General features: G+C 39.6%; 1 protein-coding gene across 1 annotated transcript in view; it reads left to right on the forward strand.

Annotated features, from left to right (window-relative positions):
- LOC103366830 (semaphorin-6D-like) overlaps nucleotides 1-17,461 on the forward strand; it is a gene marked incomplete at its 3' end in the record, with an annotated part of 206,374 nt that overhangs the window by 141,460 nt on the left and 47,453 nt on the right. Inside the window, exons 4-8 of the mRNA XM_008294670.1 lie at nucleotides 3,753-3,995; nucleotides 4,996-5,110; nucleotides 6,310-6,367; nucleotides 10,730-10,786; nucleotides 11,045-11,146. Of these exons, the coding sequence (XP_008292892.1) occupies nucleotides 3,824-3,995; nucleotides 4,996-5,110; nucleotides 6,310-6,367; nucleotides 10,730-10,786; nucleotides 11,045-11,146 (504 nt within the window). The remainder of the gene's footprint in view (nucleotides 1-3,752; nucleotides 3,996-4,995; nucleotides 5,111-6,309; nucleotides 6,368-10,729; nucleotides 10,787-11,044; nucleotides 11,147-17,461) is intronic.

Raw genomic sequence — 17,461 nt, forward strand, 5'->3', positions numbered from 1 at the left:
TGTGTTTTGAGGTTCAGAGGGTTTAATAATTCAGTGTGTAAAGATGTTTTTCTCTAAAGCCAAAATGTGGATATTGAAATGTCTTTCGGTGTCAAGTGTGTTAAGAAACAGCAAACATTTATTTTTTAGAAGAGAAGTTGTCATTAATAATGCCTTTTTAGTAACCAACAGGTTGTGGACTTTTCTAGATAAAACTTACATTTAAGTTCAAACAAATTAGCGTACTGTAAAAAAGTTTAGTGGTAATTTTGTTTAAAAAGGTAAACTTTTATAAATTCTGTATTCATAGAAAATCGGAAGTCCTTTATCGTTTTCAAGTATGGAAAAAAAAAAAACTTATTCCATAATATTTAAAATAAATAAATAAATATGGAGATGTTCTTTAGTGTCAAATACTTTCCATTTAAACAGCAAATAATTATTATCATTTTTTAGAAGAAGATAATTTGTCACTAAAAGTTACTTTTATTATTCAGCTGGTTGTGGACTCGTCAAAAACTACTTTCATTCAAAAAACTTTCATATATTCTAAAGCCATAGAAAGTCAGAGATCCTTCACCTTTCTGAGTGAAATCATGAAGAAAATAACTTTTTTTTTTTTTTTTTTTTTTTTAAACGATATTGTGGTTTTGGGGCTGAGTGGGGGTCTCAGCTCCTCCACTTCATCCTCGTCTCATTTCTTTCCGGCACTTTCGGGTCGTGACAGTTTCTTCGTGTTCCTCCTCTTCGCCTCCTTCGTTTTCGCTCCGTTATGTCACACGGTGACAAAGCAGAAAAGAAGTGAGCATGAAGGTGACGCCTCCCCTCTCATCTCCTCTTTCATCACCTCCTCGCTGTCGTCTCCTCACCTCGGCTGCCTCGTCCTGTCATCTGAAGTGACAAATGAAAAAGAGAGAGGTGGTCCCAGAGGTGACAAGCTCTACCTCCCTCCTCCTCCTCCTCTTCTTCGTCTTCTCCTCTAGTTTGGAAACCAACTACAAAAAGAAGGAGGTGTCACTCACTTAACGTCTCCTTTCGTTTTTCTGTTTTGATCGTCGTCCTCATCGTCAGAACCACAGGAGGAAGCGGCTCTAAGTCGTGTCAACGCCGTCTTCTCCCCGTTTACTGAGGCGTGAGCCGAGCTACATGAGCGCTAAGAGCTTCCAGCTAACACAGGAAACACACAAGCGCCAGCCTGTGGAGTTTACCGGTCACTAGGGATGAGTCGATGCCACTTTTGTCACACCAAGTACAAGTTTGAATGTTTACTTATGAAGTTTTTTTTTTTTTAAATGTAGTTGTGATGGAAGTTTTGATAGATAGATAGATAGATAGATACTTTATTCATCTCCAAGAGAAATTTACAGTTCCAGCAGCTTCCAAGAAGGGAACACAGGGGCATGCAGTGTTCTAGTACAATAAAATAAAATAAAAGGAATCGTAGTATGATAAATAAAAAGATACAATATAGTAACTACGGTGTAAAGAAAAATAATAATAATAAAATAAAATAAAAATAAAAATAAAAATAAAAATATAAAAAATAAAATAAGTGTGTGAGCCACAAAACTGTGTTAATGTGGTGTTGTTGTGTTTTGTTTTTTTTAACTCGTGCATCTTCAGTAAGACGGACTCTGTGATGTTCTCACAGTTTCTGATCTCATACTTGATGCTGAGGAGGCAAAGAAATCTCATATTAACCTCTTGAACTCAAAGCAATTTCTGGACGTTTTTAGCTCCTGTCATATTTTTACTCATTGTGAGTTCATTTTTCACTGCTCAAAAACTCAAAAATTGCCTCAAATGTGTTTTAAAAATGTCCATAACATCTTGAAATGTGTTCAGAATTACTAAAACTTGTCTAAAGAAGTCTAAAATGACTCAAATATGTCTAAAAGAAGTTGAAACTTGTTTAAAAAAAGACCCAGAAACCTTTGCATCATCGTAAAAATGACCAAAAAAATAGTCCAGAAATGATTACGAAATAATCTGTAATGACTCAAATTGTCCAAAAATGATTAAAATAATTTTAAAAAAATGTCTCAGAATTCATCATCAAATTCAAAGCCAATCAAAACGTGACAAAGCACATGAAAAAAAAACAACACCCAGACACAGCTTAAAGGGTTAAAGACAAATAATGATTAGACCAGGGGTGTCCAATCCTGGTCCTCGAGGGCCACAATCCTGCATGTTTTAGATGTTTCCTTCTTCCAACACGCCTGATTCAAATGATCAGCTCATCATCGAGCTCTACAGATACCTGATAATGATCCTGATCATTAATATACAACAAATCAAAGCTGATGACAAATGAGCTGAATGGAAATGATAGTAATAAAAAAAGCCCAGATTTTGCACGTTTACTGGTTCATACTTGTATTTTTAGCATCCACTAGAATTTGTTTACATGCTTTAACGTTCACACATCATTTCTCTCAGGCTGTACTTTGCTGCAGCTCGTCTTCTCTTTCTTTAGTTTATTGTAATTTTACAGCTCTAATATTAATCATAATCGTGTGTGTGTGTGTGAAGCTAATCCCTGTAATTGACTGCAGGTTTTGCTCTGCGGCTAATGCTGGGCTAACCGCTAGGCTAAATGCTAATCCTTCATAATTTATATCATTGGACAACCGGGGAGACGTCTGCTTTTCATTACTTCTTTCTCTTCTGTTAATTAATCTTTTAGCTATTTTGCTGATTAGTCGACAGTGTAAATTATTAATTTTTTTCCCCCGATAAAGGAAAATGACCATTTAATTTGGGTTTATTTTACCGTGACAAACTGTGGTGTAGACTTAAGCTTGAATCTCCAACGCGGTGTAAAGAATTTAAGAAGAGGGCTCGTTATGTAAGTCGATAGTGACACCCCAAAAGAAACCCAGGTTTCTATTAAAGCTCTTAACAAAGTGACAAAGTTCGGTCTGTATGTTAAAAAAGTGCAACATGGTGGATATTTTGCAAGCAACTTATTTTCTCCTGATTTGTTTTCCGACATTGGTAGAAGCTTAAATTGCTTTAAAAATCCAGCTGAATTCACATCACAGCCGTCCACTTTAACCTGTGCGGTGAGTTCGTCAGACGACGTTATGAAATCAGGATGTTGGCGAAGCAGAGCAGCAGCGAGGACGTGACTGCTTAGCATGTAGCTTATGAGCTACTCGTTCATCCTCATTCCATCGTCTGACAACAAAAACAGAAAAAAAAAAAATGTAAATGCAAATAGCTTTATTGTGAAAATACAGTGTGAGTGAGCACAGGGAGCAGGAGAGAAGTGAAGATGAGATAGTATCAATCAAACTGAAGCTGAGTGGATTTGACTCAGTAGAAATGACAGAAATAGAGATAACTTAAGTTTGATTGATGTTGTCTCAGGTAGACGATGGAAAGTGGGTTTTCTGAAGGTTTGTGCAGATGGAGTTTTCTGTTTTTGCAAATGAACTCTTCAAGTAAACAGATGTACAAGGCCTCTGGTGTGTTTTCTCTGGTCTGATTTTCAAACTCTTCGCCGTCCACAAAACACTTTTTTTTCCCCCTCTGGTATCAGTTCAAATTCTTCCAGAGTTTGGAATCTTTGGAAACTTTGACTTTAAATCTGACTTTGCTGCAGCTGCCATTTTCTAAAACTCTGTCGCTGACTTCAGTCGACCAACGACTGGAACCAAAAACAGCTGAAGCAACCACGAGGCAGCGATACTTGTTTTACTGAACTGAACAAAACAAATGTTTGGTATGAATATCAGTTTTCTAATCCTGCTGTCTTTCCCTCACAGCTGGCGTCCATCATGACCTGCTGACATCTCCGCCGCCTGGCCCCCCTCCTCCCCTCTCTGTCCACCAAAAAATGGCCTCGACCACCTGGCTGTTGCCGTGGCGACCGCCGCCACCGTCGTCGTCGTCGTCGCCGCTGCTGCTGCTGCTGCTTCTCGCGCTCGCCTGCTGTTCCCCGTCTGACTCGGCCTCGACCACGTCCTTCCCCAAAGACCTGCAGCCGATCGGCGTGGTCGGCTGGGAGCGTGAGTGCAGCTTCTGTTTCCAGCTTCATCCAGGGGTCCTTTCAACGAATGCCCCACGCCTGAGCATCTTCAATTTGGCAGATTTCTTTATTGAAGTGGTGAATTTTGAGTTGACCATGTGAGAAATCTGGGGTCATAGATAGCATTAGTTTTTGAGGTAAAAAGTATTAAAGGTGGGCTCATGTCGAATTTTGAGTTGAGTTTTCTTCGCACCAATCTGTAGATCAATGTTTAAAGTTCCATAACTTGAGAAGCTAGAGTCCTGAAATTTGGCAGGCTCATTGACATGTACAAGTGCTCTTCAATGGTGCAACCCTGCTTTGGTAGAATAATACAAACTAATTATATGATGGTGCAGATTTGGTCAAAAAATGTCTATGTTTCTGCCTTCTCCGATATTCCACCAACCATAAAACCTTTATTTTTTACCCCTCATGAGGCTGATTGGCACCATATTAAAGCTCTTTTTTGTGCCAAATCACAGGAAATATCTGCCTCTTAGGGTGAAAAATAAAGGTTTCATGCTTGGTAGAATATCGGAATAGAAAAAAAAAAAAAAAACATGGATATTTTTTAGCCAAAGTTGCAGCATCATATAACTGGTTTGTATTATTCTATCAAGGCAGGGTTGTACCATTGAAGAGGATATGTACATATCAATGAGGCTGCAATATTTTAGGACTCTAGCTACATTATTTCCCAAGTTGTGGCACTTGAAACGTTGCTCCACAGATTGGTGCAAAGAAAACGACGCAAAAATCGACACAACCCCCCCCTTCTCTGAGAATTTTTAACTCAACCTGTGGCAAAACAAAATGTACACATTTTACTTAATGACATACACTGACAACAAACCAGAGATGGTCAGGGATGAGGTGAAATGACCCTCGTGACAAAGTAGCCTTCTTTTCCCTGATTGGACAAACGCACACACGTCTTAAATATGCACATAGCATCTGTAAAAACACACATCTAAACCGTGTCGTCTCCCCTTTTGCAGAGTCGTATCAGTATCCCGGTTTTCAGGGTTTGCTTCAGGACAACGACACGCTGCGTCTGGGTCTGGACTTCCAGAGGATGCTACGGATCAATCACATGTTGTACATCGCAGCCAGGTCGGCACACCAACACACAACAGCGCTGCACATTTCTAGCAACAGCCTGAGGTTTCAGAATGAACCTGTGAGATTTACACAGCAAAAAAATCCATCGCAATAGAGCAGACGATGGATGAGTTGTTTACATGTGCAACTATTTTGATAATTCAGTAATTATAATTCAGTTTGATAGTTCTAGAGTCTCGAGAGGCAACTGATCAGACATGTGAGTTAAATGTTTGCTACTATGCTGTTAATGCTGTTAATGGTGAGCCTATTTTTGCAAAAATATCAATGTTTATTTAAAATCTTGCTGTTTTTTTATCAACTTTTTCTATTGTAAAATGTCGAAATACGTGACAGAACTGCTGCTGTGATCATCCAAAACAAGAATTACTCGCTAAATGTGACACAACTTTGCATGGATGTCAAAATGATGACGTCAACTTCACCAGTGTTCTTAAAAAAAAACACCTTTTCTGGACACCTGTCAACACAACAACTTGAGATGTTGTGATGATATTTCACATCGGTGACAGCAACCTTCAAAGTCTTTACGACATATTTTATACCTGACTTTTGTGAAATAATCGTTTCTTGTCATTTAGCGTCTCGTTTTCAAAACCAAAAATAGAAAACACAGGCAAACGCAACAGTATAAGACACTAGGAAGACCCAGATGCTACATTAAATGATGTTTTGATGCCTTTTATCCTTCCCAGTAAAACACACAGACTGCAGAAATAAATGATCAAATTCACAGAAAGACAACCAGCAGATGTTAAGGTGGAATGCATGAGTTCAGGCTGTGAATCAATCAACACCAGCATCTCTGACAATTACTTTTTAATGGCTCTTCTGCTCAACATAAACTTCAGCGATCATTAAATCTTGTAGCACTTTATGAAAGTGCTGATTAACTTCAACTGTGAATATTCTGTTTCCTCACTCTGGGACAAAAGTGGCGTCGTTCCGGTGCGTAAAACCCAAAGGATAGAAGGTAGAAGAACACAAAAGCAGCTTCTTTTCCCAGTAAGAATAAAAACTACAACAAGCGCCAGAACAGCACAAGAGTTTAAATATGCAGAAAGGAGGCCTTGAAGAAGGAGAACACACGCAGACATGACGGGATGTTTAATGCCAGATTTGACACGGCTGTGAAGCGCCGCGTTCGTCGTAATCCTTTAAGCGCTGACTCTGTGCTTTCAACTCCTCAGGGATCACGTGTTCGCCGTGAATCTGACGACGGCTTCAGACGACTTCGTCCCGCAGCTGGTGAGTAAATTTCTACGATAAACAGTTTATTTTTGGATCTGTTGCTTCTGTCTGCACCGAGGTTTTACGGATGTCAGATTGATGTTGGGGCCCAGAGCTGCTGCCGGCTTCCCTTTGACCTCCGAGCTCCTCGAGGAGCAGGTGCATGAAAAAGGACCGAATCAATGAGAAGACAAAAGGTCAAAAGTGGCAGAAATCTCAGCTTTTTAGTTCCAGCTTCTGTTCTCAATGCGTGACTTGGTGTATTTGAAACTTGCATCTTATTTTTCTCTTTAATTCAGGTCCCTGAAAACCACACTGAGCTCAGGGAATCGATAACTGAGATTTGGGAGCACAGTTGAAAGAAGCTTTTTTTTTTGTGTGAGGTTAAAGGTGTTCAGCAAATAACAAATTAAAAAAAAAGAAAATCCTCTTTTAAGATTTTTTGGCTCAGCTCAGCATCTGCTCTGAGTCAGTGTCACTGACAGGAGCTGTTATGAGCTGTGTGAAGGTTTGAGGACAGTTTGTTCCTTTTAAAAGACACAGAGACCCTCAAACAGGGTTTGCATGTACACGAGGAACATCCAGGGTTCAGTCGCTTCTGGATTCTCTTCTGTAGTTGCAGGATTTAACCCTCTTAACCACAAAAAAAACCCATCAAAGGATGTTGAAAGGCATGTTTTCTTTTTAAAAAATTGACAAAATTAAACCAATTATCAGTCAAAAACTGTAAAAACAGAAAAACAGAATCAGATTCCCAACTTCTACCTTGAACCTCTCATCTGTAACGTGCTGTTTGGTTGGAAAATTTAACCAAACCTAAGCTAAAAATCGTCATATTTCATCAAAATCAATGTAGTTATCCTGCTGAATTTTTAAAAAACTTGCTAGAAAAAATGTTAAAAGTGTTTGCTTTAACCAGATTATGTAAAAAATTATTTTAAAAAATCAGCACTCATCTGCAACCATAGCCATATTCTGGGACTTTTTGGCTGAACTGAAGACAGCGTTTTTTATTTATTTATTTAATTTTATTGTATTTTTTATTACCATTGCTTTTAATGGCTAATGACTGCTCAGTGGTGTCAAGAAACACATCTTTTTATTTATTTATTTATTTATTTTACAGAATCTGGTTGGAGCAAATGGTTTACATTTGGCTGATTTAAAATTGAGGCATGTAGAAGTTGGTGTTTTTGATCAAATATAGTGATTTAGAGCTTAAATGTAGTTAATTTTCCCGACAAATTGACATGTCATAGATGGGTATCTGTAGGACCATCAGAAAGTTGAAAATCCAACTTTTTTTTTCTGTTTTTACAGTTGCTAGCTCTGATAAATCTTGTAAATCTGACTATTTTTTAAATGTTTATTTTTGCTCTTCAAATCCAGTGGGGTTCAGAGGGTTAAAGAGTAACTACACCTCGGCAAAGACTCTTACTCGGCTGCTCCGTTTGCTGCAGACGACACAAACGAAAAAGACTTTGCTAATTAAATTTTGTGCGTAGTCGTCCTTTATTGCGGCGGCAGAATACGTCGAATAAGCTTGATGTCTGTGCCGCTGCTTCGCTCGGTGATTCAGTCTTACATCAGAATCTTCCCCTCAGAGCTCGGCATCAGTCCTGACGGCTGACAGCTCAGCAACACAAGCTTTTCTACTTTCTGCACAATAGACGCAGTAAATATCAGGGCGGCAGAACAAAACTACAGCAGCTCGTAATGCGTGAGGCGGCACGGAGGACACGTTTCCTTTGATCCGCGCACCTCCTCCTCATCAAAGAGAAGAGGTTACAGGGTGGCTCCTGACAGTAATGGGCCTCCCGGTGCATTGTGGGATGTCGGGCTACAGAGGCGCTTTGATGTGAGCTGTTACTCTCGTTATCTATCAGCGATCCGACCTCGCTGGCTCGGCCGACGACCACATCGCATCCCGCTCCGCATCTCCGTCCGCATGCTGTGTACATTACACTTCAAAGTTTGTACTGTGCGGTGATGAACTCGTGTTATTCTCAGGTTTAACATTTTCTGCCGGAACCTCCGAACCAAAGCTGCCACAGATTCTGTTTGCTTCTGCAAAAAACAACCCCGTCGAGTTGAGATATAAGCTAATTCAGCTGCCAGTGCTGTGTGGATTGTACTTGAGATGATAAGTCAAGCTGTCTGGCTGTCATTGTGGCACGTCGAATCTTGAAAAAAGATCAAAAAGAATCATTTCAAGCAGTTAATGTAAAGGAGCCTATAGACAGACGCGTCCTTTGTATCCATCAAAATAGATCTCAAATAACGCCGACGTTGCTTATCAAGACAAAAAGAAGTGACATTTATTTGAAATAAGCCGAAGGATCTTCCTTAGAAATAGGACAATGATGGTTAGATAATCCATTTATAATGAAAACATGATGAATGTGAAGACTGTTACCTCTGGTTAGATCTGCAGGATTTGCAGGATTTTTCTTTCAGGTGGAACCAGTGATGTTTTCCTGCATGTCAGTGGAAACCACTGATGTATTCATATTTACTTCATGTGGGGTGGATGGTACAGAAAGTGAACACAGAGTTGGTCAGACCAGTGGTTTTAATGTTGTGAAGGGTTGAAAACACTGTGCATTGGTATACAGAAAACTCATCCATTTAAATGACGACTTTGGTTCTCACATCTATGTCTGTCTGGTTTTTCACATAGTTTCTTATTGTGTTGCACAGTTATGGGGTTCTGTGACGATTCTTGCATTTCATCAGTAGAGATGATTAATTTAAGTGATTCAAAATATGTTGACTTGTAAGGCAGAAAATGTATTTTAGTATTTTAGATTAGCTGCAGTACCTGGTTGGGCCACCAGGTGGAGCCTCTTACTGCTGGACCCTGTAGTGACCTCAGGAGGCGATCAGTCAGACTGCTAGCAGAGAGCGTTGTGGGAGTTTGGCTAGTGAAAGGCCACCATGAGACAATCTTTTGTGATGCTTAATGGCTTCCGGGCAAAGTACTTGTATTTATTTATTTATTTATTTATTTTTGAGCTGAAGTGCACTAAGACACCGTTACAGTGGCCTAGGGGCTGATAATCAACACCATTGGAGGGGCATTCAAACAAGCTCTATCAAGAAAAAAAACCCTCGTCTGTTGGGTTAATTTTGTCTAATCGATTGCTGATTGATAAGGCAGCCGGTTATTTGTTAAGTAATTTTATCAAAATTGTATCCATAATCATTATTGTCTTTAAACTGAAAACCTTTAGCATAGAAATCTAAAATTTTACAGTCTAGCGTCAAAATTTCCTATAAAATGATTAATTCCAACTAATGTCACACTTTTTGTGTTACTTAAAGTATTTCCCTGTGAATGTGTGCATTTTAAAAAACTTTGGATTGTATATGTAGCTGCCAGTGGGCCATCATGCTAAGTAGCTGACAAAACATTATTGATTCCACTGTAGAAGAGACCTGATGTTCTCTGTGTGTAGGTGGTTAAAATGTCTCAATAATCAGCCACGAAGGATCAGAAAATATCTGTAAAAATCCAGTGTTGTGCCACCTAGGTCCAATACAAATTACAACAATTTCAATAAAGTTCTATTCTATTCTATTCTATTCTATTCTATTCTATTCTATTCAATAGCATTTATGGAATCAGAGTTCAGGTCCGAGTCCACTATCGGATCTGAATTAATCTTAATCCTTTGTGTAAGATTCAGACGCTTTGTGTCAAACAGTCATTGTTGTTTATATAGAACGGTCCAGATATTGGAGTTAAGACCTCGTAGGGTTATTTATGGTGTGAGTTTAACTGAGTAATTTACATATTAGGGATACAAAACTTTGACAAGCAGAGAAAAAAAAAGCCTAATTAATGTAATATTATAGCTGAATTATAAATCATGAAATGTAGCTAATGTATATTTTAAGGCTCAGACTCTGCAGCATTGTGGAGATTAACTTGACTAATTAAAGCTAAACTTTTGATCCTACGAAAATGTAAAATGATAACTCAGTATGTAAGAATCTCAACTCCTTCCAATCACATTAATAACAAAGTCGGTTATTTAAAATGTGGTTCAGGGCTGATTTTTATTTTTTTTTCTCAGTTGAAGGCCAATGTTTCTACATCTGTGTGGATTTAAGGATCTGCTGGCGTTGATGTGAATGTTCCCATCGAATGTGTTTTGCATCCAGACAGCAGGTTTCTGTCGTAATTTCCCTCCATGCGTCTGAACTGCAGTCTCAGTAGCTGCTCCCTGATTGACTCTGAGTGTTTCTGCAAACCGCGCTGCAATCAGATGTGACTCACCTTCCTCCTCACCTCCGTGTTAACGTCTAATCAACAAAGCTTGTTAACCCGCCGCGATGAGAAAATAACCTTCTGCGTTTCCTCTCCGTGCGTTTCAGAAGCTGACGTGGAAATCCAAAGACGTCAGCAAGTGTACGGTCAGAGGGAAGAACAGCGTGAGTTCAGCCTCCGGCTTTTCTTTTTCTGTTTTCTGCTTTTACCTCCAGCAGTTAACCACCTTTTCTTCCTCTTTTTTGTCTCTGATTCAAGCAGTTCAGTGCAGCCTCGTGCATGTTTTTCTGTGGTTTAGTCCAGTTTTCTTTATACGACGAGCAGCATTTTGGGAAAATGTTTCATCACAGGGTTTGAATTAGGAAATCAGACCTTTTCATTCTTGTAAAGATCAGATTTGTACACGTCTGTTTGTGTTGCAGGACGAGTGCTACAACTACGTTAAAGTCCTGGTGCCCCGGAACGACGAAACTCTGTTCGCGTGCGGCACCAACGCTTTCAACCCAACCTGCCGAAACTACAAGGTAGCAGTCCCTCATGCACACATACATTATCGTACATTTCAGAGAGATAAAGTCAATCTATCAGCATCAGTATTTAGATGATTTGTCATTGTATTTGCTTTGTAAAACTGCTTTAACATCACGAATACACATTACAGTGCCTCCTGAGAGCTCTTTCTTCGTCTGCACAGATTCCAAAAACATGATTTCTAAACTCAAGGAGCCGCTGAACCTTTTATAAAATTACATCCACATATATTCCATTATTTTTTCATTTGTCACCTGGTGTCTGAATTGAATGCTTTCCTCAACATAAATAAACAATTCCACCATAAATTGATGCAGAAAAGGAACAAATTGGTGCGTAAAGATTCACCAGAACGCTCTAAAATGAGGCGTTTGACGCTTGCAACTCGCCGCTTCATGCTTCTCTTAATATTCAAATGAAACCCCATGTGTGTTCGGTGCTGCAGTCCAGGTCCTTGGAGTGTTTTTGCCCCAGAAAGGGGTCGTTTAAAGACCTAAGGTGGGGGTTTTTTAGCACACATTTATACTTTCTAAGCTGCAGCGGAGGGAAATAACTGCAGGATCTCTACAGGTTTTAAGAAACACCAAATTCACTTTCATAGACAGTCGTCTTAATTAGTCTTTACTTTATTTTCTGCTGCTTATCTGGCTCCAGGCGAGTTCTGAGACGACGGGCTCCTGGGTATAGACGAGCAGAAGCTGTGTAGGAACCCCCCGGGCTGAAAAATCCTTCACATTTTCCTTGTAGTTTTTCCACTGAGCTGTGTGATGTTCGCACAAGAAATATGTTCAGAGCGGTCAGTAATCCATACCTGGCTCTGGGTCGGGCTGATTGATTACAGCTGAGAAGTCCTGACGACAATGAGATGTTCCCGTCAATAAATCCGTGCAGCTGCAGAGGTGCACAAGTGCAGAGCTCGTTGTTTTGTTTTCCGTCATTCTTCGGCCAGTTTTGACCATGAAGAAGGTTTTAAATCGCATCCGAAGAGCAACTTAACTTAGTGCCCCATCATGCTTGAATGGCTCTTTTATAGGATATATTGAGAAAAATAAAAGCTACAGTTCTATGAGTTGTGTAATGCTGGATGAAAGAAGCTGAACTCTGCACACCACAAACAGCTGAATCGTTGTTTTTTTTGTTTTTTTTTTAAACCAAAAGTCAAATAAAACATCCAGTGTGTTTGGGACCATCAAGGTTTGCTACCAGCCAAGTTGTTGCAAATTAACCAGTATTCTCTATGTTTTGTTTTGTATGATTGTCACATGCAGCTACATGTGGTTCAGAAAATAGCTTTTGTTGACTTCTGCATTATCCGTTTTTTGTTAATCTGCAGGCAAATTTTTCAAGATGATTTTGATTTTATTTCATATTTCAGCTCAACCGTAACCAGAGATTATTTGATCTACTTCTCCAATAATGGATATTCTGATTCAATGCCATAATAAGAAACAACAGTTCAAATTTTAGGTTTTCATCTTTAATAGTTCTACAAGGTGGATCAGTGGTTAGCACCGTTGCCTCGCAGCAAGAAGGTCGCCGGTTCATTCTTTCTGCGAGGAGTTTGCATGTTCTCTCCAGGTTCTCCAGCTTCCTCCCACAAGTTCCAAAACATGTTGAGGTTAATTGGTGATTCTAAAATTGTCTGTAGGTGTGAATGTGAGTGTACTTGGTTGTCTGTCTCTAAGTGTAGCCCTGTGATAGACTGGTGACCTGTCCAGGGTGTCTCCTGCCTTCACCCTAAGTCAGCTGGGATAGACTCCAGCCCCCCGTGACCCTAATGAGGATTAAGCGGTGTATAGATAATGGATGGATGGCTCCTGAGATATTGTTGTTTAAACAGCCTCAAATTTCAATGTGAGAAAAAAAAAAAGTGTTGCAAGTCAGTCAACATACAATTTTTTTAAAGAAATGTATCTTGAAATATCAAGTTCAACTTTTGCAGATGTTACTTTAAATGTCCATAGTTTATGATAATTAATCAGAGATGGTTCAGCAAGAGGTTCTAGATGTAAAGAACCGCCATTCGAACAACTGCAACAGGGATCAATTACTAACACGATAAAGTAAATGTCTCTTTGTTCAAATACTAAGCCGACAGCTTCTGGAAACTTTTTGTTTTCCTTCAATACGCGTCTTAATAAAATACTGTATGTTTAACTGCACTATGTGTGAGTCAGACACAGATCAGAGCAACACATTCAGATGTTTGATTTCTTTTACACCAGAAACACTGCGGAGAACAAAGCTTTATTATTTAACTGAGGGTTTGTCAGGTTCAGATGACGCTGTTATTTACATTATAATTTATTCTGATAAAGACAGGCAGATGTGTGACTTACTTTGAAAAAGAAAACAAGCTGATGTTGGAGTTGATTGTTTATCTAAATATATATTTGTGTTTCATTGATGGGCAAATTTAAATCAGTGGATTAATTGATGAGTTTACCTGAACAATTTACATATTAGAGATACTAGATTTTTTTAAATTGCTTTAAAAACATATTAAATACCCTACAGTGATATAATTACAGAGGATAACAGAAGTTCACAGAACTTAGCTGATATAAATATTAAAGCTGAGACCATATAGCATTATTATTTATGGAGATTAAGTTCTGACACCACAAAATACACATAAAGATAAGTGTCTAAGAATCTAACTCATTTTAGTCACGTTAATAACACAATTTATAATCAGATACAACTTATTTTGAAAATTACCAATAAAAAAAAAAATCACATCCAGGCAGGATATGCAAAAGTGACCAAAAGAGGAAATTAGGTAATGTTCTCAGGAAATGATTCCATGAACCAAAAGAAAACAAGCTAATGTTTGAGTTGTTTTTTTCAAAATAAAGGTATTTTCTGTTTAGTTGATGCACAACCTTAAATCAGTGAATTCATTCCACCCCTGAATTACATAATGACATATGGTAACAGTTTGCTATGATTGTTTTTTGGTGAAACTAACAGCGTAAAGTCGCCGCAGTTTAAATATAACCTTCCTGACGTGTGCGTTTGTACATCTTCTAACCGGCTGTTTCCCCCCCGAGCTGCAGAGTTCCCAAAACCTTCATCACTAATGTCGGCTTAATGAGCAGGCGAGGCGACGTCTGCCCCGACGCCGTTTCTCAGCTCCTAATTGAAAGTGTCAGACCAAACGAAACACCTTCAGAAAAGCCACAATTTCAGGTGTCAATCCAGAGTCGCGCTCCCTTTTTTTCACTGCAAGTTTGATTGACAGCTGATGACCCCGTTTAGCAGAAGCTTCCTGAGCTTTGAAACCTCCGGCGGCGGGAAAAACAACCTGAAGACGAGCAGCGTTTCTTTATTTGAAGAGTTTGGATGTGAAAGGAGACACGCAGCGCTCGGGAAAAAAAAACAGACGCCTGCTCTCATTTTATGACTAATGACACCAAATAAAAATCAGCTTGTCGTTTTTTTTTTAAAGAACACGGTGGGGTTTTGAAGGCTTTTTATCCTGCAGTTTTCATATTTAATCAAGCGGTTTTTCTAAAAGGTGCTTCGGTCAAACTGCTGCGTCATGTCATCTGCGAGGACGGCGGCTCGCGTCAGCCCCTGAACACTGATTCAGACGGACGCTTTAGCTGATGTGAACATGTGAGCAGGACAATATTCTGCTGTCGTAATGGATTTTCTCCAATTATAGCTTCACGTTGATGGTTTTTTTTCTCGATGTGGCGGCTGAAAAACGCAGCCGTGAAATGAGAATCTGTGCAGGAAACATGAAAAGTGGAAAACCTACACGTCTTGCAAGCACAAATTCTATCTCCTGTGAATTGCATGATCACACATAAACAGCATGGAGCTACTAACTTCACCACATTGAGCTGCACTTTTGTTTATTTTAGTCGGTGCAGAAGAAGCCTTAAGGGTTTTGCTCAAAGGCCCAAGAGTGGCAATATTGGCATCACTGGGGCTTGAACCCACAACATATTCATCCAGTGCTTCACCCAACAAGCCACCGCTGCACCACACAGTCATTTTGTTGAACATTAAGATCTAAAACCAGCTAATTTCTGACTTTCGGTGATGTTTAATGGTGATTTAATACCAAGCTGGAGTTAAATGATCAAATACTGGAGGGTTAATTAGCCGCCATGTTATTAGTTCTGCTATCGGCACTGAAGCAATTAGAAAAATCGATTCCCAATGTATTTCTGTTATTTATTGCTGCACTTGCACATTTTTTCTCCAGCTCCTAATTCGTCTAAGTTGCATTTTCACCATTTCCAAAGAGGAGAAAATGTTCAAAACTGTAATTACGCTGTACTAAAATCTATCTTCCAAGCAGCTGAAACACAACCAGTTTGTGCAAACATCCAGCTAAAGTTCACCACATTCAGGTGAAGAGATGCACTCCTGAGGTTGTAGTTCACCTTTTATTGCCCCGGGCAGGTCTGTTACATATGCTGTCAGCCTGAAGCCTTCACACAGAGGCAACCAAGCTGTAAGAACATGCATCAATCATCAAAGCTATCCATTAGCCAGCTGATTGTTGAGGTATAGCTGCGTTCGTAAATTCAGTCTCAGATGGTCAAAGCATCTGAAGTGTTGTTGAGAAATTCAGCTGCTCAGAGAAAAGGGGATTTAGTGGTTTGGGGGCTGCAGACAAACTCTGTCTTCCTTTATTTTCCCCATTTCTCTCACTGAACGTTGGTGCTGGCAGCGGTAGAAGAAGCACTCTGTTCTCTTGACGGAAACAAAAACACAAAAAGCACAGATAAAGTACTGTTAAAGTACCAGATCGATAAGCAGTATTGGTAAGAGTAATGGTACCGTCAAAGTCTTAGCAATATCCATCCGTAGTGATGTTTTTAGGAATAGAACAGAGCAGGGCAGGACTCCCACTCACAGCAGCTTTTAAAAGAGCAAAGTTTCATGGAGAAGTCAGTTCATTGCAATGGAATCACTGCAGAGAGGAAATCTGTACAACCTAAAACAGTGAAGCTCTCAAAGCTAAATACTGAAGTGTCACGAAAAGAAGTGCAAATCTGAGGAGAGTATAAACACTCGAGTCGAAGCAAACTTATTCCCAAACTTTTAAAAAGACAAACGTGAATAAGAGAAGACAATAAAAAAATAAATATAAAGCTCTAGATTTGCCAATTAGTCTACGTTCCATCTGTCATCTGTGGTCATGAGCGCTTGCTAGTGACTGAACATGTAAGATTCAAGCAGCCAAAGTGAGTTTGTTAGAGATATGATGAAGAGCTCGGAGTAGAGTTGCGTTGAAATGTTCTGATCTGATCTTGAGGTAGACCCAGAACTCCATGGAGGGATCACATATCTCATCCAGCCTAGAGACACCTCAGGATCCTCCAGACGAAACTGGAAAACGTTGCAAGTCTGGAACGACCTGAATCAATAGAAGATAATGGATGGATCTATGATTCATCCAAGTTTTAGGACTAAAAAGTTACAACACATTAGGAGATGAGGTCGGCTTGACAAGCTCTACTTGAGTCGGACCAATAGAAGAGTTGATTTTCAGCAGTGACTTTGTAAAGTCTGAGCAGTTCTCACATGAAAACTGTAGCAGATATGAGAGGAAGCCACTGGAAGGCTCAATCGCCAACGTGAACATCGAAGAACATCTGGTTCCTCAGCGCTCAAACTGGGACCGACATGTTTTCAGAGGCTTAGAATCAACTTTGCATCACTTCTTATGACATCCCAGTGATGACGTTAAAGACTTGAGAGGAAGAAAACGCTAAAATTCTTTTATGAATTTAGGAACCATCCCACCAAATTAGTCCCTTACGACTCCCTTATCCTAAAGAGTTGCCTTTTTAGTGTGATGAGAGACACCTGGCATATTTTTCCACCTGTTACTTCACTATAAAAATCATAGTAATGCCAATAAACCACCATTAGGCAGCTGCTTTTGGGCTTCAGCTTCATTGTTCATTCACCGGGCAGCAGCTCATCGTGAACGTGTCTCTGAGTAAAGACGTGTCCGCATAAAGCCTGGGTGTCAGAGTCTACTTGGATCGAAACAGTGAGTCTATAGCAGAAACTTTTCTAAAGTCTGAGCAGTTCTTACATGAAAACTGTAGCAGATAGAAGGAGAAGCACCTGGAAGGCTCAGTCGTCACCGTCCAGTAACATGAAGTTCATCAGAGATAAACTGGGATGGACGTGTTTTCAGAAGCTTAGAATCAATTTTGTATCGGTTCTTATGACGTCCCAGTGATGAAGTTAGAGATTTGAGAGGTTTCATGGTTAAAGGAGAAAATGCTTAAGTTCTTTTAAAATTTTGAGAATCATCCCACCAAGGGCTGCAG

This window comes from Stegastes partitus, unplaced genomic scaffold (assembly GCF_000690725.1).
Source record: "Stegastes partitus isolate 25-593 unplaced genomic scaffold, Stegastes_partitus-1.0.2 Scaffold985, whole genome shotgun sequence".
NCBI lineage: Eukaryota > Metazoa > Chordata > Actinopteri > Pomacentridae > Stegastes > Stegastes partitus.